At 56.1% G+C, this 24,549-nt stretch overlaps 1 protein-coding gene across 1 annotated transcript; it reads right to left on the bottom strand.

Moving 5' to 3' along the window:
* Positions 1-334: 334 nt before the first annotated feature.
* Positions 335-5,725, bottom strand: EDN2 (endothelin 2). Its single transcript, XM_059066249.2, has 5 exons — positions 5,645-5,725; positions 5,126-5,288; positions 3,390-3,512; positions 2,318-2,416; positions 335-428 (listed from the first exon to the last, which is right to left on the bottom strand). Exons 1-5 carry the CDS (start codon positions 5,697-5,699, stop codon positions 335-337), a joined length of 534 nt encoding a protein of 177 aa, XP_058922232.1. The 5' UTR covers positions 5,700-5,725.
* Between the last annotated feature and the right edge of the window lie 18,824 nt (positions 5,726-24,549).

The following is a 24,549-nucleotide window of genomic DNA, read 5'->3' as shown; positions in this document are numbered from 1 at the left end:
GTTTGCAGCCACTAGACAGGACACCTCTTGGAATGTGGCCTCCAGGTTAGCTCACTCCCCACGCTGTTCCTTTCAGCAGGGCTGTCGGGCCAGAGTCAGCACGGGGGGCCGGGCTGCAGCCTGGGGGCTGGTGGATTTCCTGGGCAGTGTGAGGGCATGGAGCTGCCTTGAGGGAGGCCCCCTCCACAGGGCGAAGAGGCCAGAGCTTGTGCCAACTCCAACAGGTGGGGTTCCTGGCCCAGGAAACAGGCGGAGGGCCTCCCAGCCCTAGGATGCCCCTTCTCCTCCTGGCTCCACACAGGCTTTCTTCCCAGAGTTCCTCCAGCTTCCAGAGCTATCTCTTCCTCCACCCGGAGTGTGTAGGCCTGGGCTCCCTTGTTGCTTTCTGCTGTTGCCTACCAAAGTGGATCTGGGCTGCACAAATGCCCCTGGAATCGAGAGAGGTCAGTTAAGCACCTCAGGAAATATAGATCACTTGAGAGTTCCCTGTGAGAGGCAGCAGCCATAGGGGGTGCATCCCTTACTCTCAGCCATGGGGTCGGCGGGTGGCCACAGCTGACCCTGAAAACAAGGTCTGAACATCAAGGAGAGGCCAGACCAGGTTAGAAGCTGCTCTGCCCACAGGGAGCTTTGGCAAAACTGATGTTCAACATCAAGCGTCACCAGAGTGACTGGACGGCTAAGAGCAGCCCAGTGGATTCCCCCAACCGCCCTCCCACTTCCACACCTCTTATCCGTGCTGCTCCTTCCAGGCTGCTACCTTCCGCTCACCCAGACTCCACCTCCTAACATTCCCATTCCTCAAGGTCCAGCTTAAGGTGGTCCAACCCAGACATGTACGGGTCCTAGCTGCCCTTTGAACTTGGCTGAGACCCTGGTGGGGACTCTGGTGTCATCCAAGTGGCCTCAGCCTGGCTCAAGGCACTCTAGACTGGGAGCTAGGAGGCTGGCTTTGGTTCCCAGCTATGGGAACTTGGGCAAGGGTCTCAACCTCCCCGAGCCCCTTTCTTGGTCTGTAAAATAAAATCAGGCCTCAACGTGTGTGAGGCTGAGCACAGGTTGGCAAAGCAAACTCTTTGCTGATGACGAAGTGCCAAACACTTGCAAAGTCCTATCTTGAATTTTTTCATCCTGAGACAGTTCCTAAGTATAGGCTGGGTCCTACCTATCCCACCATCCTGCCTTTTCTCCTGTGTTTCTGCCTCCCCACAGAAATGGGAGCACCCGAGGGGCCAGGATAAACCCCGGCACTGGCTAGCCCCGAGGAGCCCTCAGGGACAGAGGTGGGGATGGCAGACCTCCAGAGCTCCCTCAGGCCAGGCCCTGTTTGAGTGTCTTCATGTGTGTCAACTTGTCTAAACTACAACAAGCCCGTGAGGTGGATGCACTGCTGTCCCCGCCTCACTGACAGGAATCGGAAGCACAGAGAAGTTAAGTGATAAGACCAAGGTCACAAAGCTTGTTTGTGGTAGGGCTGGGGTTCAAGTCAGGAACTTCTGGCTCAGAAACTGCCCCCTTAGCCACTGTGCTGCATGGTTGCTGTGGGGTTTCTTTCTTTTTTTCCTTTTGGCTGCGTTGTGTGTTCATTGCTGCGCATGAGCTTTCTCTAGTTGCGGTGAGCAGGGGCTACTCTTTGTTGAGGTGCACGGGCTTCTCATTGGGGTGGCTTCTCTTGCTGCAGAGCACAGGCTATAGGCGCACGGGCTTCAGTAGTTGCAGCACGCAGGCTCAGTAGTTGTGGCTCATGGGCTCTAGCGCGCTGGCTCAGTAGTTGTGGAGCACGGGCTTAGTTGCTCCGTGGCATGTGGGATCTTCCCTGACCAGGGCTCGAGCCCGTGTCCCCTGCATTGGCAGGGGGATTCTTAACCACTGTGCCACCAGGGAAGCCCGGCTGTGGGGTTTCTGTTCTCAAGTCAGTTTGGTTGGACAAACGTTCATGGGCACCTCCTGGGTGCCAAGCCTTGAGCCGAGCCATGCTGAGGCCTCCAGGGAGGCAATCCAGTCTGGGTCACAGAGAGGGAGCAGGCCGGGTAGTTGGCCCCTCTGGACCCCAGCATGTGGGAGATGCTTGATTCAGACACAATCTGAATGAACACCCGTGGACCTTCCACAGTCACAAGCCCTCGAACCCTCTATAAAAGTCCACTTCCAGGTCTGGTGGTAACAAAGAGCATAGTGGTTAAGAGCACAGGCTCTAGAGTTAGCCAGAGGACAACTTGCTGTGTGACCTTGGGCAAACACCTTCACCTCTCTGAGCTTCTATTGGGAAATGTGCAAGGCATACAGAAGACGCTCAATCAGTGCAGATGCCCCTCACCTCAGCTGCTGGAGGAGCTCTCCTGCTGTGGCCCATGTCTTGCCAGCCTGGAACACAGCTGCAGAGGACCCGCTGCCTGGGACTGCCACAGCTTCAGTCCTAAACGAACAGCATTAGGGCCCAAGTGAGGGGCTGTCCAGGGCCCCAAGGCCACCTGGCTGCAAGCCTGGCCCAGCCGCCACCCCCCAACCCACCCTCAGGAGCAGATCCATTTTCACCCTGTGCACCTGGCATCCTTCCTTTCCTAGGTGGGGTGGGGACTGAGGAAAACTGAGCTACTGGGAATGCGTTCTTAGCCTCAGAAAGAGGCAGCTGGGTGGCCGGCCTTCCCAGAATCCAGCCACCTGCAGCTGAGCTGGGCCCTTTGCAGGGGAAACTGAGGCAGGGGTGGAGCCACAGCTGGAGTCTCAGGGGAGGAATTTCTCATAAACTGTCATGGGAACAGGAGACTAGGGATCGTGAAGTCAGTTTCTACTTTCCCAAATGCTCGAAGTGGAGGAGGGAAGGAAGAAAGTCTCTTATCCCTTTTATAGATGGGAAAACTGAGGCCCAGAGGGTTCAGAGACTTGGCAAAGGCTCTCCCAGCAGCTCTGTGACAGCTCTGGGATGGTCCCATGGCCTCCCAACTCCAAATGTTACTTCTCAACCGAGAAAGCTCCGAAGTTCCCTGAGCCTCAGGTCCGAACCCCGAACCCCTTGTCAGTGGACAAGGCTGAAGGCCCAGCTCTCCATCTGACTAGCTGTGTGGCCTGACAGGACAAGTCCTGTCCCCTCTCTGGGCCTGAGCTGCCTCAGCTGTCACCTAGTGAGAATACCCCCCGCCCAGGAGTAGGGACGTAATGCTCTCAGAAGCCCCCAGATCTGGGCAGTGAGGGGGGTGGCACTCAGGGGTGACTGGTTCCCCGCAGGAAGGTATGCTGCCCAACAACCCAGGGCAGCGTCTGGGCCCCTAGGACTCTGCTCCTCTGTTTAGCCACTCTGTTCCTCTGCTGGCCTCCCAGACCCCCTGCCCTCCAGGGCAGATCCAGGCTAGCAGCCACCCCTGGGCCCTGCAGGCTGGGTGCCCACTTACCAGGGCCTTCGATGGCAGAAGGTGGCACAGGCGGGGTCCCTGGCGCTGTAGCATTCACAGCGCCTTGGCAGAGAGCGGCGCTGGCGTCTTGGCGGGTTTCCCAGGCCGTAAGGAGCTGTCTGTCTGTGGGCGGGCAGCCAGCAAGGTAGTGGTGTAGGGTGGAGAGAGAGAGAGAGAGAGAGACAGAGAGAGAGAGAGAGAGAGAGAGAGAAATTGAGAGAGAGGATTAGATAAACCAGGACCACTGGCAAGCTGAGACTGTCCACACTGCACACTGGGATAGCCACCATGCCACCAGGGTGGCAGCAAAAGTAACCAGCTCCTGACATTAAGAAGTCCCACCACAGGCTCCTCCTTAGGTGCCAGGTAGCCCAGGGCAAGACCCTTCCCCTCTCTGGGCCTTTGCTCCCCCTCAACTCCCCAGGTCCTGCTCAGTAAGACCCTCAGCATGGGGAGGAGGGGGAGGGCAGCTGTCCCTCCCTCCCCTCCCCGCCTGCCCGAAAAGGAACGTGAGCTGATGCAACCAGGCTGGTCCCCCTGTCCTCAGAGAAGACCCTCAGCTTGTCCTGGAGGGGGGGAGGAAATGCCATCTCACAGAAGTAAACATGCAGGCTCACAGCTAAGCTGCCCCCACCTGGTCACCACTTGCCTGGAAGGGTGACAAATGTTTCTTAGAGTCTGTTTTTCTGTTGTTGTTGTTTTTAAAAGTTTTATTGGAGTATAGTAGCTTCACAATGTTGTGTTAGTTTCTACTATACAGCAAAGTTGTTTCTTAGAATTTTGACTTAAAAATGGTGTGTGTGTGTGTGTGTGTGTGTGTGTGTGATCAACTGAGATCGAGTTCAGATTCAATCTGGCCAAGGTGGGCCAGGGGCAGGGTAGGGGCCCTGTGGTCGGTTGGACCAGCACCCTGGGTGCCAGTGCTAATTTTAGACGATGTGGTTGGAGCTTTAAAGGCTCCAGGTAGACCCAGCACACAGGGACTGGCAGGGTTCCCGCCCTTAGCCAGTGTTTGGATGCGGATTAGCTCCACACACGCTTACGTGCCGGGCTTCTCTTGTCTTCTGTAATTTGGGAAAGGGAAAAAAAACACAAACACAGAGAAACTTCAACTTGAAGTATGCAGTGGCCCGGAGGCAGTGCGGGTGCAGACAGAACAGACAGCCCTGGGCCCGCACCCTGGCTCTGCCAGGTGACACAGAGCAGGTTTCTCATCTGTCATTTGGCGACAACAGCAGTACCTGCCTCATGGGGAGGATGGGGGTGGAGGGCGGCTCATGAGGTGATAATGCACAAGCAGTGCTTGGCATAGGGACTGCTGCAGTCAAGACGTGGGTGCTGTCATTGATCGTATTATTCTTGGAACATTATGCAGAGGCAGCATGGCAGAGCCACTGTGAGCTCTGGCATCCGCAGACCTAGGATGGAGCCTCCGCCTACCACTTACTCCTTCCTGTGTGATCTTGGGAGAGGCACCTAACCTCTCTGAGCCTCAGTACCCTGATCTGGAAAATGGAGCCAATGCTTTCTTACCAGGCTATTGTGAGGATTCTCATGAGACAGGCTTCTATACTGCTCAGGCAGCCCCCACGTAGGATTTGAAGCAACAGCTGATTGCTACTGATATTAGCCCAATACCCCCAGGGAGAGCTGTAGTGTGCCAGAGGTTTCCCGGCATGCCAGCACCCCCTACCCCTGCCTCCTGCAGCCCCACTTGGATCCCCACGGAAGCTCACCCGGGAGTGTTCACCCAGATGATGTCCAGGTGGCAAAAGTAGACGCACTCCTTGTCGAGCCAGGAGCTGCAGGAGCAACGGCGAGGCCGCAGGTGGGAGCCTCGGGCACGGGGCAAGGGCGCTGGCTGCTCTGGGGTGTGGGTGGCAGCGGCCTGGCTCTTGCCTGCATGCACAGGAGGGAGAGAGAGGTGGAGAGGTGGGTCAGGGCACCTGGCACAGCTGGGATGGGGGACCCGCCGGGCTCCTCCTCTTGCATAATTGAGGAAGTTGGCATTCTCACTGCTCAGGAGCTCCGGGCCAACTCCGGGGAAGCCCCAGAAGCTCTGGGGGTGGGGGGAAAGGCTAGTGGCTGCCCTGGGACTGCATCACCTCTAATTGCACAGCCCCACGCAGCCACTGTGCTGCGGGGCCCCTGCCCCTGTATGCCCTCAGCTGGCTTGGAGGGCACGGCAGCCCCAGGGGGAGACACAGACAAACAAACCCAGAGGCTGCTGCAGCAGCCGAGGCCAGGGGGCTCACCTTCGTGCAGGGCCACAAGCAGGGCTAGAACGAAGGAGCACCAGGCGGTGAGCATGGCGACCACGGCGGTGGCGGACTGGTCAGGCTGGACCGGAGCAGGCAGCGTGCCTGTTGCCAGCGTCCTGCTGCCAAGCTGGGTCGATAGCTCATTGCCTCGGTGCCCTGCTGCCACTTATAACACCAGGCACGGCCCCGCCCCTGCCCGTCCGCCCTGCCCCGCTGCACCGGTGGGCCGGGAGCCAGGGACAACGCCTCCTCCCAGGGCGCCTGGCCCGCCCCAGCCCCCGCGGTGTGGGGAACGGGAAGGGGGTGGAAAGAAGGGGGAAGGAAGGCCTCTGCTCCTCCCTCTGAGCCTGGAGCACCTCCCGGAGTCCTGAGGCTCCCCTGCTGCCCCCAGGGACCCCTCTCAGTCCCACTGGACCTCCTCAGATAAGGCCCCCAGTGTCCTGAGGCCCCTCCCTCACTCTCCGAGGCTGCTCCACAGGTCTTGCCCAGAGCTCAGAGTTTGGAGTAAGAGGTGCCATGAGCAAAAACCTCCCTTTCCTTGGAGGAGACCCTGCTTTCCTGCCTGCCTACTGCCAACCAGGTGGTGGGTGTCCCTTCGGTGGTGTGAGGGGTAAAAGATCTGCTCAAGACTGTGTGGCCTTGGGCGAGTCAGAGCCCCTTCTGGGCCTGCTTTCCCAAGTGAAGGACACAGCTCACCCCTGACCTCCGACCAGCCTGGAGTTGCTTCCTCCCCCTCCCGCCAGGAAGCTCCCTTCTTCCCTTGTTCCCCAGCCCCCAGCCCCCTCACCCCCACCCCCGGGAGCCTGGGAACAGGAATTCTGGTCCCCTCCAGAACCTATTCAGTTGAGCAGCCACCGCCAAGGACATCTCTCCTGGGCCTCAGTTACCTTGTTTGCAAAACAGAGCCAAAAGGGTGGGTGCTTAACCTGTTTGACTCATAGACTCCCTTGATACTAAGAAAGGGCCTTCAGAGCCCTTTCCAGAGAGATGGCTTGTGGGCACACACATCAAGTGCCCCTTAGAAGGCCTCCCATCTCGGACATGACAGGATGTCTTGGCTCACCTCTGTGACTTTCTGCAAAAAAGGCAAAGTGGTGGAGGGGCCCCCAGGGGACCCATGTTCTGCTCCTGCCCCTCTGCTGGCTCAGAAGCCACCCTTCTCAGGGACCCTATCTTCAGGCACAAGAGGAAAGGCCCTCTCATTTCTCGGAACTCCCAGAACCCGTGCTCTTATGCCTGACTCATGACATTGGGCTTATCTTCTCAATGATCTCGAGGTCCAGAACTCCAGAGATGGCTGGGCCTGGAGCCTGCCAGACACACAGGAGGGGCCTCTGAGTGACTGCTCTCTGATGGAGGAGGGAATGAATGAATAAAGGCCTGGACTTGAACTGTGGAAATTCAGGAACCCAGGCTTCCCAAGTTTTAGTTCCTGTGTTCAGCTGCTCTTTTACCATTAGACATTTAGGAAGGGAGAAATAGATGACCATGAAAAAACAGGCAGTTTTGTTTCTTCCCAGGGTTTGTGCATGTGTGTACACATGTATGTATGCGATCCTGGTAGAGCAGGGCAGAATGGAACAAAGAAGGGAGATACTTCCTTCCCCTAGCCTGGCTCAGGCTGCAGTGGAAGCAGAAACAAACATTTCTGAGCAACTACTGTGTGCTCAGGGCACTACAAACCCCTCTCCTTCACAGCCCCGGACACAGCCGTTCTCATCTGGGTACCAGCTCCACTGCTGCCCGGGAGAAAATGGAGACTCTGACAAGAACCCAGCCAGGCCAAGGTCACACAGCTGGTGGACGCAGAGCCTGGATCAGAACTTGGGTCTCGGTCTCTCCAGTAAACCACAGTGACTCCCCACCCAGTGCTCACGCCCTATCCTGCCTGGTGCCTCTCTAAGAATTTAGAAGAGTATTTCTGGAATGAGGTGAGCAATACTCTCAGTCATTTCTATGAGTCTCCAAGGGAATATAAATACGGAATTAAGCGAGGTTAGGCTTGGGGTCGGGGGTGGGGGTGGGGATGGGGAAAGAGGATTCGAACTATTGAACCGTGAAGAGAAGACAGAGGAAAAGCAGGTCACTGGGGAGAAGGAGGGGATCAGGGAGGGGAAGAAAATAACAGGGAGGCTGATAAAGACAGGTAGGGAGAGAGAGAGGACAAGGAAGCAGAGTGTAGCGAGAAAGATCTTGGATTTGAGAAAGTAAAAGAGAAAAGACCATCGGAGTGAGAGCGAAGGTTCTAACGTGTCTAATCTTTACACAAATGCAAAGTGCCTGCTCAGGACAATAGGCAACCAGAGGCTCCGAGTCTGGGAAACATAATAGAAGAATTAAACGGACCAGGAGACAGGATCCTTCTCTGGTGTGAAAGGAGGATGATGACAGGGCAGGGGCCACCACCCGGCAACACAGCTCAGGAAGCTGTGCCCGACTCCAGTTTCCCTCTTTCCCTTCCCTCAGCTCGAGCCAGGAAAGCAGGGCTCCTGTAAAATGGAGAGGCTGGACCTGGGAAACTGAGTGACCCCAGGTCTTATGGGGTGAAAGAATTCCAGGAACAACGTTACCCCACTGGCAAGAGTTGGTTTCCAGGTAGAGAAAATTAAGCTGAGTTAAAAATAGCCAGAGTGGCATGGACAGATATACACTACCAAACGTAGGGTGGATAGCTAGTGGGAAGCAGCCACATGGCACAGGGAGATCAGCTGGTGCTTTGTGACCACCTAGAGGAGTGGGATAGGGAGGGTGGGAGGGAGGGAGACGCAAGAGGGAAGAGATATGGGGACATATGTATATGTATAACGGATTCACTTTGTTGTAAAGCAGAAACTAACACACCATTGTAAAGCAATTATACTCCAATAAAGATGTTAAAAAAATCAAAATAAACTTAAGCTGAATTTCAAAAAAAAAATAGCCAGACCCATCCCCCTATGTCTCTTGGCCTGGGCCCCGACAGTCACCTCTATGCCTCCTGGCTGGTGTGATCGCACGGACCCCCCAATCCCACTGCTCTGGTTCCTTCCAACTGCCCCAGCCAATTGCTTTGCGGCTCTGCCTCAACCCTCACCTGGCCCCGCTACCTGCCTGGGCTGGTAAAGTCTACAGGTGGAGGGGCAGGGGTTCACGGAAGGTCACCCTGTCAGAAATTGGAGGGAATTGTTTTGCACACAAAATAATTTGATCCACTTATGCTTGGAACCAGCCTAATCCAGGAAGGAGAGATTTGTGGGGAGGGCAGTCTGGCAGAAGAGGTGTATTTCTGAGTGAGACACCATACTAGGAACTGGCCTCTAGAAATCGTCTCTGCTCTTCACTCCCATTTGGCAGATGAGATAACTGAGGTCCAAGAGGAGGAGCAACTTGCTCAAGACAGCGATGGGCTGGACATGTTCTCTCGGCTACTAAGCCAGCCCCACCCTTTCCTGCACAGCAGTGAAGTTGCCAGGGGTCCAAGCTGAGCCCAAGACCCTGGGTCCCTTTTTTTTTTTTTTTTTTTTTTTGTGGTACGCGGGCCTCTCACTGTTGTGGCCTCTCCCGTTGCGGAGCGCAGGCTCCGGACGCGCAGGCTCAGCGGCCATGGCTCACGGGCCCAGCCGCTCCGCGGCATGTGGGATCTTCCCAGACCGGGGCACGAACCCGCGTCCCCTGCATCGGCAGGCGGATTCTCAACCACTGTGCCACCAGGGAAGCCCCCTGGGTCCCTTTGAGAAGGACTGTCAAGAAGGATCCCACTGGGATCTCAGGAAGGCTGGGGCACTGGGATGGGTCTAGGCTACCTTCCTGTGGACCCCAAAGTTCCCTCGGTCACCCCTGCACTAGTAGTAAATTTGGTCCCATCGAATAGCTGTCCAGCTGAGTGGGATGGAGGATGCACAGGAGTGAGGATTAAATGTCCTTGTGGTGATGTCCAACAGGGCAGGAAAGGGCTGGAACAGTTGCCTGGTGTTGCAAGAGCGGCCCCAGCTCTGCTATTCATGCTGTGTGGGCTTGGGCAAATCCTATCCCTTCCCTGGCTTCCCTGGACAGCTTTCCTCCCTTCCCATTGACCGCGGGGGGCATTCTCAGCTCTGACAGCCTACAAGGGGCAGAATCAACCTGCCGTGAGTTTCCAGCTCCCCAAATGCAAGCCCTGCAGAGGCTGTAACTGCATCACTATGGCTCTTGCTCCCAGCTTGGAACCCTTCGCTCTCTCACCTTCTGGAAAACCAGTCACTGTCCTGTTGCCACCTGGTCCCACCAGGTTTCAGGAAGTTCTGTTTGCAGCCCCAGCAGCAGGGACACAGAGTCTCAACTGCAGGCACATACCGTGCAGGCAGCTTAGCAGAGCGAGCAGCAGGGCAGATGGGGCTGGTCAGGGGGGAGATGTCTGGAGCCTACAGGGAATGGGGGGCTGGGGAGGGTTTGGCTCTGGAGCCAACCTGAGTTGGGGATTCAGGGACTGAGGGAAGTAAGACATTCCCATCATGACCTGCCCCCAAGCTATGTCCCCATGGCTGCGGGTCAGGACTGCCCCCACTTAAGCCTGGGGCCACTCAGACTCAGGGCGTCTTTCCGGTGGGTGGTCTGGGCCTCCTGCCATCGGCCAGAGCTCACCCTGAGCCAGCAGGGCCCGCCACCACCCACAGCATCGTCCCCATGCTGGGTCCCTGCAAGCGCGGCCTCGGCCCTGCAGGGCCAGCTCCCCTGGTCTCTGCCTCTTCCCTCAGAGGACACCCCCTTCCTAATTCTCCTCCTCCCTCCAGCTCAGCCCATTGGAAAGATTTATAGGTCCCACATAAACTACGTTTAAAGGAATAATTCATGTGCCCTGTCTGTTATTAATCTGAGGGTAATCAGAACAGGGTCAGCGAGGCCCATGGAACTGCTGGAATTTCATCTAAAAACAGACACTGTTCGGTAAAGGCTCTCTTGTCAAGAGGCATGTGAGTCCTGCTGGACTTTTTGAAATAAGAAAACCAACCCAGGGACTCAGTATCCAGGATGGAAATCTTTGCACTTGAAGTTTTTGAGTTACCTCTGAAGTGCTAAGGGCCCAATTCCCCACTGGAGTAGGGTGTGCATTTCGTGAGCATTTAGTATATTCCAGGCTCTGCACATACCACAGGGAGATCAGCCTGGTGCTTTGTGACCACCTAGAGGGGTGGGATAAGGAGGGTGGGAAGGAGACGCAAGAGGGAGGAGATATGGGGATATATGTATACGTATAGTTGATTCACTTTGTTGTACAGCAGAAACTAACACAACAATGTAAAGCAATTGTACTCCAATAAAGATGTAAAAAAATATATATATATTCCAGACTCTGTGTTAGGGGATTTACATACATTTATCTCCATTAATTGTCATAACATACCTAAGGGGTGGGTACTATAATTAGTTCCTATTTTATAAATGAGGAACCTGAGGCTCATGCCTTGACCAGTGGTGTCAGACAGCTAGGAAGTGGCAGAGCCAACACTGTGTAACTCCAAAGCCCTAACCCCCAGGCCTGTGTGCTCCCCTCGCGGACCCTGTCCTGTTTACACTTAGATTAATAACAAACAGGACACATCAATTATTCCTTTAAAAATACAGCCCACGCAGAGCCCTCTGGCAACAACCCTTCTCCAGAGGTCACCTCTTTTCTCCTAACCCGGCAGAGCGCCCTGTGCAGCCTGGGGAAGTGGGAAACCCAGAAACAGGCCTGCATCCATGGGGGGTGAGGGGTGCATCACACCCACAGCTAAAACACAGCATGTTGCCTATGCCTGCGAGGCCAGTGGCCAAGCCCTGGTCACAGCCACTAGGTAGGCATGGGCAGTCCACACCTATTTCACCAGATACCCAAAACAGAATTGGGAGGCAGGCTGGGCTCAAGACTCTCACTTGACAGATGAGGTCTTTCCAGATAAGATTCTCACTTTACAGATAAAGAAGTGACTTAGGCTCACACAATGAACAAGAGTCAGGGCTAGACCTTCTTCCCTTATACTCGTCTGCTATGGGATCAACAGCCTATATCACACATATCCAATGATCCTCGCATCTATTCACCTACCCATCCATCCATCCATCCATCCATCCATCCATCCATCCATCCATCCACCCACCCATCCTTCCTTGTATCCAATGATCCTCGCATCTATTCACCTACCCATCCATCCATCCATCCATCCATCCACCCACCCATCCTTCCTTGTATTGATCCACCCGTTTATCCATTACTTAACCTTTTAGCCATGCTTCCATCCATACAGCTACACAACCCATCTCCCACGCATCCATCTTCCTTCATGACAGATGTGGTTAGATAAATCAGAAAGGTCAAAGAGCTTTGAATGGTGTGTTAAACTTGTCCTGTAAACATCTGGTTATTTCCTGGAGAGAGGTGTCACCTCACTGAGCCGATGAGCTCACTGAGACATAGTCTTCTTTGGAATCCCCACCCGGGGCCTAGCACATAGGCTTGGGCACATGGTCTGTGCCCAATGTGGGAGTGAAAGTACAAGATGACTTTATCTCACCAGACAAACCCTGCTCTTGCAGAGACACCCCTTCTGATGAAGAAGATTAGGTCCCTTTTTCTGCCTGATACCATCTTCAAAATGCTCTAAGGATGAAGACTTGACATAATCTTTAAGAGAAAAAGACAGGCAGCCAGAGAGGGAAGTGCCCTTGGCCTATACCTAGGCGAGGAAACTAAGGTCCAGGGAGGAGGAACAGCCTACCAGAGGTCACTCTACCAGACCTGGATCCTGGGAACTCAGAATGCCTGGACTCTTCTCTCTGAAGCCTAGCCCCTGCACTTGGAGGGGCTGGAACCCCAGTCTTCTCCTCCATCCACCACCACCAGCCAAGACATGCAGCTAATAGTTTTTCAGAGTCACACCCACCCCGTTGCCTGGAACCCATATTTTCCAGGACACACCCAGTGCCCGACCAGGAGGTTGCCTTCCCTCTGGAAAGGGGTGAGCCACCAGGAGGCCAGTGCACACAGAAATACAGTATTTTGTTCTTAGTTTAAATGTTAGCTAAATATAAGTGCCTAGTGCCTCTATCATCAGGCTGGCAAGGCCCGGGGTTCCCGCTGTGATTCTAGGCTGACGTTCCTGAGTAGAGATGGGCCTGGGATACCTCCTTGCCTAAAGGCCTCAGCCTGCCCACCCAGCTCTTGGGAATCCTGAGCCATGAACGACCCAGGAGGGGCACAGCTGGGCCCTGGCAGGCAGGAGGGTGGCCAGGAGCTGGAGCCACTGCCTGGGGCCGGCTCAGGGTATGGGGTTGAGTCAGGGGCCAGCCCACCCTGGAATCTCTGAGGTTCGGTGGACCTGGCTGCCAGCTTCAAAGCCCTGTGACTCAGGCTCCAATCTACCCCCATCCCCCCGTGGACAAGTGCCCAGCACTGTATCAGGCCAGAAGTAGTGCAGGGCAGGGGAGGCCAGTCTGGGCTCTGGTTTTGTTGCTCACCAACCGTGTGACCGAGGGCACACCACTGTTTAATCTCCCTGAGTGTCAGAGGCCACATCCATCAGAAGCGTCTAAGAAGAAAAATCCTATCTTCTAGCTGCTGGGAGGCTTTGTGGCAGAGCCCATGGAAGGTTTGGCCCGTTGCCTGGCGTGGGGGGTTCTCTTGGCTGGCATCTGACCTCCCTTCCTCACGCCGGGCTGCAGGGCATGTGAGGGCCTCTTGGTGCGGACACACTCCTGGAAAGGAGTGGTGTGTGTGTGACTGTGTTGGCGGGATGTTAGTAGAAATTGTGCCATCTTCACGCCATGGGCCAGATGCACCATGAGTGACCCTTACTCTGCCCTGGGTCACACAGTCCCTCCAAGCACCTGAGGCCAGCCTGGCTTACTCCACTCACCCATGTTTGCTTTGGCACACCACATGGTGCCACACCAGACATGAGGTGTGTTGAGATTTGGATCAATGCTGCCTTCCTGTGAAAACCAGGCTTCTGCAGCCAGGACCTGGCCTGGCATCAGGGTGAAGCATCTTGTTAAGCCCAAATGCCCACCCTGGCATCAGGCCTGCTTGGGATCTGACTTGGAGGTATCTTGCCTTCCTTCTTCCACCAGTGCTGACCTGGGTATCCACGGCTTTGGCCTACGAGCCCCCTGGGCTTGTCACTCCCTGGATACACTGCACACTTTCTTGCCTCCCCACCTGTGCAAGGTGGAGCCTCCTCTCCTCCTTCCAGTCTTACTTGATTTATTCTGCCCATCCTCAAGGCCCATCACAAATGTTGCCTCCTCCAGGAAGCCTTCCCAACTCCATCCAAGACATGAGCCCTAACCCACCTTTGAACACCCACATTATTCTCATCTATAGCCACCTCTGCTAGGCCTTATCTTGTGTCTCCGAGGGCAGGCTAATGGCTAAGGGCTCTGATTCTGGTGTCAGGCCTGCCTCTCATCTCATGTGCCTTTCCTCCTTCTTTGAACCCCAGTTTTCTCATCTGTAAAATGGGTATAATCACGGCACCATGGCTATGTAAGGATTAAATGAGGAAGAGCTCCATCAGTGGTCATCATAATTATTACTGACCACAGCTTTTTACAGAACCTGGTCACGCTCTTGCTCTCACTTCATCCTTACACTATAACCTTTCCAGGTATGTCAGTGTGTCCATTTTCAAACACAACTTCAGACTCTGAGAAGTTGGAGAGCTTGACCTGTAATGGTCAGGGTTCAAATCCAGGTCTGTCTGACCCCAGGGTCAGTGCTATTTCTACTCCCCCCTGCCCTTCACTTATGTGACCTCCCTAGCCTCTGTCCCCTCCTTCAGATCACATGCTCAATAGATACCCATTGAATTGGAAATGCGGAGGTTAGAGAAGATTTTCCTGGGTCCACTCTTCTTCCACTGTCCGCAGCCCAGGCTTGCCGGCTCCCCGTGGCCCAGGCAGCTGCCTCTCAAGCATAATGGGAGAAGATAAAGACAAAGGCTTCCTGGGCTGATGGCTGCAGAACTCAGTTTCCTGCCATGTATTGCAAGGAAAACACTGGTACCAGGTGGGACTCTATTACCAAATGAGTTTGGGAAACTGGGTTTCCAGCAGGGCCACTAAGAGCCTCCAGTGCGCAGATGAGCTCCTGAATCTCCCAGAGTGCTCTCTGAGACTGGGCGGTGAGGGTGTCCCTGGTCCAGGAGGCAGCTCCTGGGCTGGGAAGAGGGAGCCATGGAGCTTCATGCTGGGGCTCAGCTTCCAGCTGGATGGCTGCAGACAAGCCCCTTCTCTAGTCTGAGCATCAGCTTCGCCCTCCATGAAATGAGGTGCTTCTTGGGTTGCCCTGGAGACTGTAAAGTGTGAGGCCAGCCACATTCCAGAAAAACCTCTTCAGGGAGCCTTCTGGACCCACTGAGGGAAGTTGGGTGCTCAGCCTGCAGAAGGGACTCTGGAGCTTTCAAATCCGGGAAGCCCTTCCCTGATGCCACTCCATCATCAAAGGAAGAGCCAGACCTTCTCTCTCCATCTCCCCATGGCTCATTGAAACCATCCTGGGATCACTAGTGCCTGGCACTTGAAGAATTAATGACAGCTACTGTTTATCTAGATCTGCCTGCATATTTAAACACTATCCTGGCATCGGGATCCCATATGGAATCTTCATGGGATGCAGCTGATTATTTTTGTCCTCCTTTTTCAGATGGGTAAACTGAGGTGTCTTGTCGGAGGTCACCCATCTAGCAAGGAAGGAGCTGGGATTTGAACTCAGGTCAGTCTGAGCCCTTGGCCTGAGGCCTCAATCTCAATTCTAAATTTTCCTGTCAAGGCCAGAGAGTCCCCAGAAGCAGGTCCTGGGGGTTGACCTCGGGACCTGAGTCTGAAGGCAGCAGGAAAAGTGCCCCCATGCCTCAGCCTAGCTCCTGGGCTATAGGCAGCGGAACCCTGGGAGCTTGGGGGAGGAGAGTAGTCTGTTTAAGCAGTGAGCATGGTGCTGGGTGGTGAGGTGAGCGGTGGCTCAGGCTGGGAGGCCCTGAGCGGGTGGGCAGACGGTGGGAGGAGCCCAGGCCAGGCCAGACCATTGCTGGGGTTCCCTGGAGGAGGAGGTTTGGGGAAGGCAGGGCCGAGTCACAGCAGCGAGTTCCAACAGGGAGCTGAGATGGCCCAATGACCTCGCGCTTTCATCTGAGCCTGGCAAGGAGCCTCAGGCCCAGGTGGGCCTGGTGGGCCCACCCTGGCAGGACAGGCACACCTCCTCTTTGGCCTCCCATAGCCAGGGGGTGTCTGGAGACCAGAGGGCTTCCCTGCAGGCTCCCTGAGGTCTGGTGTTGCTGGAAACCTGAACTCCTGTCCAACTGGGAAAGCAGCTGGTATAGGCCACAGAGCAGAGGTATGGGAAACTGAGTCTCACCCCACCACTGTGCTGTGTGACCTGGGCCAAGAAATTCCAGTTCTCTGAGGTTTTACCTCCTCCTTTGTTTTATATTCATGTGAGGATCTCATAAGCTGGTGATTGTTGTCCAAACCCTGGCACAGAGCTGTTGTCCTAGGGTGTTGGGGGGCAGGGCGGGGGTGGGGGAGGGAGGCCGCCATCACCAGCCAGGAGCCCACAAGAGAATGGAGGATTGTAGTAGATGGTCCCCGATGACTCTGGCTGCAGAGCCACACACCAGTGTCCTGGCTATTGGCTGTGCAGCCTTGGGTGAGAGCCTTCTGATCTCTGGGACTCAGTTTCCTCATGTGTCAAATAAAAATAATCACCCCAGACTCTCAGGAGGATGCTGGAAGCTCTCATCACCATCTTGGGCCAGGTATCAGGGAGGGAAAGAGCAGGAGCCATTTCTCTGGGGCTCAGAAGCAGTGGGGGTGTGGGGTCCCCCCACCATGCCTGCCTAGAAGACATGCCTGAGAGCCTTGGGAGGCCACTGCCTGCCCCTGGCCCTGAACTCCCCAAGGCTGGTCCAGAGAGGGTGAGGGTTGCCAGGGCCACACAGAAGCCAGCTGAATGGATCCACCATCCAAGGGGAGGGAGCCTTTATCTCCCCAGATAAGAGGCCCTGAATGGGCCTGGAAGGCCTTGTGGCCTCAGATTTGGGTGACGCCTGGGGGTGGGAGGGGAGGGTCAGAGCTGGGCTGGCTCAGTCTGACCATAAAGCAACCACTTCTCCCAGTGCCTCCTCAGCCTGAGTCAGTCCAGGGCTGCTGCTGCTTCTCAGTTCATTGCCTGCCTGCCCGCCTGCCACCCATCCTTGGAAGCCAGGCCCCAGGCACAAGGCAGGTGCGTAATAATGACAGCTGTGTGGGAAGCTGTGCCCACATGCCAAGCATTCTCTCTGCCTTCATTCATTTGATCTTCCAAACAGGCCTGGGAAGCAGGCAAAGCAGGTCCAGGGAGTGAGGTTCAGAGAAGCTGCATGAGCTGCCCAAAGTCACACAGCCAGGAGCAGAAGAGAAGGGTCTTCAGCTCCCAAGGCCGTGCCCTCTGCCATCATGCAGTAGACAGGCTGAGCCTGCTCTGTCAGACCTGGGCTGGGTCTGTGGGTTTCTGGCCCAGCTGGGATTTGGGGAAAGGGGCCCCGAAGGCATTTCCCTGGAATAGGGACATGGGAGTGTCTGTGATGAAGGCCCTGGCCCTAAGCACCAGTGTGTGCTCTGTGTCTGGCTTTGTGTTGGCCAAAAGGGAAGGACAGACAAGGAGCTACCAGACCCCAGAGGAGTGAGTGCCTGACTCTGCCGGGGGGGTCAGGACGGCTTTCCAGCAGAAGAGACGTCCAAGTGAGGCTTTGAAGGCAGAGAAAGCATTCCAGGCAAGGGGAACGGCACGGGGAAAGGCTGGGAGGTCTGAAAGAGCATGGCATGTCCTAGGAGCTGCTGCAAACACTGTACGGAACCCAGGGATGAGAGAAGCTTGGAGGCCTGCCTACAGGCTTTGCACATCCTGCCGGAGCTGACCTCTTTCTGAGTTCAAAGTGGAGTCAGCTCACATCTGCGCCGCGGTGGCCCAGGCCCACTGGGACTCAAGCCAGTCCTGGCTTGGGCGGGACTTCCTTCTAGGGCCTTCCCTGGACTATCAGACAAGCCCCAGGTGGGGGACACCACAGCCCGGGGGAGAGCTGCCCAGTCTATTTCTGCACCTGAGAACAAAGCCACCTGGTGGCCACCTCATTCCTGCAAAATCTGGGCAGACCTCTGAGCCCGACATCCCACAGGTCCAAAGAGCTCCACTTTCTCTGAAACCAGGATGCAAATGGGAAAGAGGCCAGGATGGCAGAGGCATCATGGCAGGGATCCTCCCACTGCCTCATTTTCCCAAGGGGTACAGGCAACTCCGTGCTCCCCAGCCTCCTGGGCGCCCTAAGGAGGCCCAGCCCAGTATAGCCTGGCCTGGCTGGTGACCCCAGGCATAGCTAGGCTCCTCTCTGTACTTTGGTGTTGGCTCAGATGACCACAGGAACCGGTGGTTGGAAGTCTTGTGGAGCCAAATCTGTCTTTTCTTTCGCAGAACACACTTGGATCTTCACTTGTAATTCCCCTGACAACCCCTTGAGGGCGCCCTTCAGCAGGCACCCACTTTACAGGTGAGGGAATGGAGGTTTAGTGAGGTGAAGTGAGGGACCTGGTCTCAACCACCAAGGGACAGCGGGCGGGGAGGACACCCGCTGCGTGCCAGACACTGTGATATGCACTTTAGCATAAAGGGGATACATGCAGATTCCGAAACCTTACAATCCGGGTCCAAATCCTAGCCTTGCAGCTCACTGGCACCTGACCTCGTGTAAATCAGTGTCCATGCCTCAGGTTCCCTACCTGTAAAACGGTGATAATAATAGTACCTCCTCATTGGGCTGATGTAAGAATTCCGGAAGATAACTCATACCAAGTGCTTGCAACCATGCCTGGCACATCCCCATTTGGCAGATGGGGAAATTGAGGCTCAAAGATAAGCAGTTCCCTCGGGCCGGAATTCATCCCCAGCCCGCCGCCTGCGCCCTATCACCCTCCTCACTCCCACGAGGAGGTCCCATTGCCTGACGCTGCCCGGCCATCGCGGGAACCAGCGGGGGCCCAGGTATGTCTCGCTCTCCTGCCTGTTTTCAGGAAATCCTAGGACTGGGGGCCCCCGCGGCCAGCGCGGAGCAGGCAAGCGAGCGGAGGACCTGCAGCGGCTGCGCTCGGCCCGCCCTCGCCTCCCGACCAATTTTGGGCAAAGCAGCGGCGGCAGCGGGCGCTACGTGCAGGCGATGAGTCAGCGCGCAGGAATGCGCAGGACGCTTTGTTCCCGGCTCTGCCAACAAACGTGCCGGGCCGGGGCGCGGCGGGGCTTGACTTCACCGCGCGGGCAGCGCTGCCACGTGCCGCCCAGGACCGGTCTCAGCTTCCCCGCTGGGGACCCCAGGAGACCTCGGGGAGGTCGGTCCCCTCCCCAAATCTCAGCGGCTCTGCCTCTAAAAGGTCCTGGCAGCCCAAGCGCCCTGTGTGGGTCACAGAGCAGCAACCACCGGGGGAAGCGCCAGTTGGTGGCACAGAGAGGTTGAGAGGTCACTTAGCCACAGCAAGACCCTCAGGGTGCCCTGGGGACACTATCTGGGGTCCGGGGCCCGTTCTCTACATGAGGCTGGTGTGGGAGAAGGAAGCAGGGCAGGAGACCTCCAAGCCTTGACTCCTTCTTGCTATGTGTCTCCCCCAAGTCACTCCCCTTCCCTGGGCCTGGGTCTGTCCAGCTGACAAGTGGGAAGACACTGTCTTGCTTTTCCCCAAAGTCCTGTGCTGGGTAATGAGGTCTCAAGTCTAGATGTGCTTTGGAAAGGAGTGCAGGGGCCTTGAGAAACCTTTGGAAACTACAGGTGGCTACAGTGAGGCCTTTTGTGTGCCGTGCCAGGCCATGCTTTGACCGTTTTAAGTGCGATGCCATCTAATGATCAGAGCAAACTTGAGTGGTAGGCATTGCTGTTTATAAGAATTGGAGGCTCAGAGAAGCGAAGTCATCTGCCCCAGGCCACACTCTGGTACTGCAGAGCGGGTGGGAACCCGAGGCAATGCGACTTGGCCACCCTTATTCCTGAGAGTGTGGACTCTCTTCCTGGGCTGGAGGGCCAGGTGGGGCTCCCCAGGCTTCCAGGAGCTGCTGATGTGGCCAGCCCTGGTGAGCGCAGCATGACGCCTTGAGGCTGTCTGTCTGGTTGTCCCCAGCGGAGCAGTCGTGACTGGAGTCAGGGTCCTTCTGCCCTGTGTGGCCCTGGGCATGTCACTTACCTCCTGGTCCTCCCATGACGGCACTGTCATTTCCCCATTTTAGCTCCCCTAGAAAGTAAATGGCCAAGTCTGTGAATAGAACCTGCAGGGGGCAAGCAGAGTGGCTGCTGGGGTGTAGGGAAGGTCCCCAGATGGATTTTTTTTCATGCACTGACTCCTTTCTTCCTTTCCTCATTCTGAGGTCCCGGAGATCAGGGCATAGCCCTCCCTTCCCCCATAGTCCCACCCAGCAAATAGACAGATCTGGAGTGTGGAGTTCCTAGTTGGCCCGGGGGCCTTTCACAGGAGGCCACCAGCGTCAGCCCTGACCTCAGAGACTCAGCAGTTGGGCAGGTCCTCGTTGGGGCCCTCGCTAGCCCCTCCCCTGCTCAGTTTCTTCGGGAACTCTTTGGCTTCTGTCCCTCTTAGGCCATGTTTTCTATACAAAGAAGATGGAGGAAGACCTCTCTCCACCCCAGGGCTGAACTTGCAGAGGCCATGTCCCCACCTTAGTGCCTGTCCTCTCTTGGAACCCTGACATGGCCCCTACCCAGCCTCAGCTGGTCCCCAGGGATGGATGCTGGCAGAAGAGGCCAAAACTCCCAGATGACTCTCAGCCTGCTCCCCTCCCCTGCATGTAGCTGCGACCTGGAGAAGGTTGATGCTGCAGGGGCCTGAGAAGGCCTCGCTGCCACCTGGGCCAGAGATCCCTACATTTGGGACAGTGACTTTCATGCTGCCTGCCGTGTTTAGGCCTCACCTGCAAACCACTCCCCAGGGTGTGAGATGTGCCCTGCAGCAGAGGTCACACAGCACAGTGGTTAGAGACTGGTATCTGGAATCAGCCACTTCTGGGACCTGAGTAGGTTATGCCACGTCTGTTCCTAAGATTCCCCATCTGTAAATGGGAGCAGGCAGGCTCCCTTTGTAAGCATTCAGGGAGCTGATAGATGCAAGTGTCTTGCATAGCACACAGTGGCTGTTGAGTCTGCCTGAATCCTACCTGGAAAGTTCTAGTGACTTCCCCTTACATAGCACACAGTGGCTGTTGAGTCAGCATGAATCCTACCTGAAGCGTTCTAGTGACTTCCACATCGTCTCTGTCATCTCTGACTTGAGTCAATGACAACACTCCTCCTCTTGTCGATCTCTGTGGTCATAGATTCTTCTGTATCCCCAGTGAGTTAAACTCCCCAGTGTGGCCCCTCACAGCCTAGACCAGGCCACTGAAGCCCAGAGACACAGTGCCCTGCCATGCAGCAAGGCTGTGCAGGTACAACCTGCTCGCTGCCTTGGGTAGAGGATGGTGGTCTGTGAGACCCTTTGGCCGCCAAGTCCCAGAGGCTGAGGACAGGGGGTGATGAGAGAGGAGACTAGAGTGAGCCAGTGTCTGCACATGCCCTGCCCCTCGACACACTTCCTGGCACCCTAAGGCCCTGCCTCAGCTTAGCACACCTGCCCGGATTCCTGCCCGTGTGGTTTCCCCTGGGCCTCTCCCTCACGTCCGCTGGCAGAGCATCCCCAGCTGTTTGCATTGCTCTGTTTTGAAGACAGCCACTTCAGGGCCGGGCCTGGCTGGCATAACCCTGACTGTGGGAGCGTGTGTGCCGGCGAGGTGTGCAGGGACACACCTGCGCACACCTGCTTCTCTGAGCTCGTGCACAGCTGTGCCCTGTGTGTCCATATATGCATGCATGTGTGTGTGTGTGCAGGTATGTGGGGAAGGGGCACAGACACCTGTGTGGACATGCATAAGTGCATGAGGGGTGCAGGTGGAACTTATGGATCCCTGGGGGTCCCAGGGACCCTTGGGGAGGGACCTGCACTCGTACATGATGTGGGGAGTGGTGCATGTTTCCCATACCCGAGGGCCTTGCATGTGTGAGGGTCATGCACCTAGAGGTGGCCTCTCCCGGGCCGAGCTCATAGCCACTGAAAGAAGCTGGAGGAAACAAGAGAAGGGGCTCAGGATGAGCTCAACTGTGGAGAGACCATTCGCCTGGCTGAGCTGCGTGTTTCCCACAGGTTCCCCTATTTAACCCTCACACCAATCCCAAGAGGGATAAAAGTGGGATTTGAGGCTTGGAGAGGGCCAGTCACTTGCCCAAGGTCACACAGCCTGTAAGTGGTGGAGCCAGTGTTCAAATCCATGTCTGCCTGACTCTTGAAGCTTGCAGGCCAGGCAGGGAGGGCAGGGAGCTGCTGCAGGGGCCACAGCACAGAAGAGACCAGTGCACCATACATCTCAGGGCTGGGCTGTTCCCTTGGAGGGTGGGAGATTTCGAGCTACCCACCCAGGCCTCTTGTACCTGGCCCCCAACCTACTCTGGCTGGATATATCATAATACACATGCATGGAGTAGTTGCTCTGTACCAGGCCCTGGGTAAGCGCTTTACACTAATCTCATCTCATTTAATCCTCACCAACACTCTGGAGGCCAGTGCTATTGTTAGGCTATTATTATTATACTATATGTAAATAATACTATATATAATATTTATATCATAGTATAGAATAATAATTCTTATTATTCTCAAATTAGAGATGAGGAAACCGCGGCACCGATGTGTTAACTTCCCCAAAATCTCATAGCTGAAAATGGCAGGGCGGGGATTTGAGCCCATGCTGTCCGGCTCCAGAGTCCCAGTGCCTAAGCCCTACACATGCCGCTCAGGCCAGTATCTCCTAGTGCTTGAGACCCCAGTCTCATCCCCTTTGTGCTGGGTGGTCTCCAACTCGATCCTCCATGCAGGCTCTAGGAAGTTGAGGGCTGGGTGTACCAGGCCCCCATCTCACAGATGGGGAAACTGAGTCTGGGCTGCTGTAGTGCCTGGGCCTGAAAAGTTGACTCCTGATGCCAGGTGCAGCCCTAGCTTCACCCACTCCCACCTTACTGTGGGATTTGAGGCAAAGGCCCTACTCTCTCTGGGTTTCAGTTTCTGCCCCGCCCCCAGAGAGCAGGTAGGAAGGGCTGTCCCAAAGTTTGCAGTCAGGGAGTCCTGGCAGCAGGCACCAAGTGGGCAGGCAGGTGAAGGTGAGACTGGGCCAGGGCTGAAGCTGAGGCTCAGAGCCGGTTTTCCCTGGCTATGTCTGAGTAATCCTGTGTCTATATTTATCTCCTCCTTTCTTGGGTGAGCAAACAGAGCCTGATGCCAGCCTGGCCTGCCACCGCCCAGTGCCGGCACGTTTCCCTCACCTGCTGGGTGGCCCTGGGGAGTACCGCGGTCGTGGCCCTGAGCTCAGCTTGGCCCACATAGGACACACAAGGATGCTTGAACCCAGTGGCTTCCATGACAAACCTAATTGTCAGTGGTGGCCTGGGAAGCTACACAGGGGCTGCTGCACACGTGTGCAGCCGTGACCACGGCCTGGGAAATGGCGGTGCACTGGAGGCCTGGAAAAAGCCCTACCCCACTCAGGAACAAAGGACCCTCTTATCTCGGACAATGATTTTCGCTCCTCCATTCACACTTTGGTCTAAATGGCCGTCCCCTGTCCCTCCAGGATCTGAAATTCCTGGAGGAGGAGGTCTGCAAGCTACAGAGGTCTAGAGTCAGACCACTCTGGGATTGAATCCTGGCACCCTGACCTTGGGCAAATAACCTCTCTGTGACTTGGTTTCCTTGCTTGTCAAATGGGGCCAATAGTTCCCACTCCCCAGGGATCTTGTGAGCATTAAGTCAGAGGTGTTATGAGTTGACAGAGGGGATGGGCTTTGGTGGGCAGGGTCTGCCTGTCCCCACCTGCTTCCACCATCCCAGGCCCAGACCCATGGCAGGGACAGTGGACCCACAAAAGGCCTGCAAAGGGACCTATGCAGACCTGACTCTCACAACGTGCACTCAGTAATGGACACCCCAATTCCGAGAGGTGCATGCAGCCTTAGACCCAGGATAGATGAGATGAGTTGAAGCTTGGACCCCGAGAAGACCCCAGAAGGGACCAGATACTCACTTTGCTGAGACCCTTCCCAGAGGTGAACGGGGAAGGACAAGTAGCCATTCAGGCCAAAGGGTGATGGGAACAGAAGGTCATCTTACTGAGAAATGGCTCAGCCTGGACTAGACCTGGGCTCCACCACCCCTGAACCCAGCTCAGATCACCGTGGCTGGCTAGGTCTTTGCCCTGATTCTGGCCTCTGCCCTGGCAGTGCTACCTTCCTGACCTTGGGGAACCCTGGGCCTGGTGCATGTGCACTGCAGCCCTGCCTGCTCCCAGGTTGGATTAGGCAGAGTCCGAGGATGTGCCGGCCTGGCAGGCTCACGGGCGGGGCGGGTGCCGGCGCTGGGGCTGCCTTGTGCCGGCTCGGGACTGGGCTACAGCAAGCCTTGTATGGCTCTGGCAGAGAAACTCAGCGGCAGCACCCATTGGCTGGGCAGGCACTCCCAGCCAGGGCTGCCCGGGCCCCAAACTACGGTAACCAGAACCTCCGGGAGCTGGTGGATTAGCACGGCCACCTGCCTGCCCACCTGCCCACCACCAGGGCTGCTCTTTGCCTTTCCTAAAAAGGCAGAGCCGGGCAGGTGAAGTTGGGCCTGGGGTAGAGGAGGGGTGGGTGGAATGGTGCAGGTGCTTCTGCTGAGGATTCAGGAACCCTGGCCCTGGCCTTGGGCCAAGCTCCTTCCGGCTCCGGACATCATTTTTCTCATCTCTAAAAAGGGGAGGTTCGTAGCTGGGTCCCCCTAAAGTGGCCGATGCTATGACAAGATTGGGGGATACGTCCGCTGGGGTC

This window comes from Kogia breviceps, chromosome 1 (genome assembly GCF_026419965.1).
Source record: "Kogia breviceps isolate mKogBre1 chromosome 1, mKogBre1 haplotype 1, whole genome shotgun sequence".
Taxonomy (NCBI): Eukaryota; Metazoa; Chordata; class Mammalia; order Artiodactyla; family Physeteridae; genus Kogia; species Kogia breviceps.
This window is presented reverse-complemented; position numbering and strand designations above follow the sequence as displayed.

Coding starts and splice junctions, on each gene's coding strand:
- EDN2 (XM_059066249.2), bottom strand. CDS start 5,699: ATGCTCACCGCCTGGTGCTCCTTCGTTCTAGCCCTGCTTGTGGCCCTG. Junction 5,289..5,644: donor GCTTGTGGCCCTGCACGAAG/GTGAGCCCCCTG, acceptor CTGTGCATGCAG/GCAAGAGCCAGGCCGCTGCC. Junction 3,513..5,125: donor ATCTGGGTGAACACTCCCGG/GTGAGCTTCCGT, acceptor GCCCGCCCACAG/ACAGACAGCTCCTTACGGCC.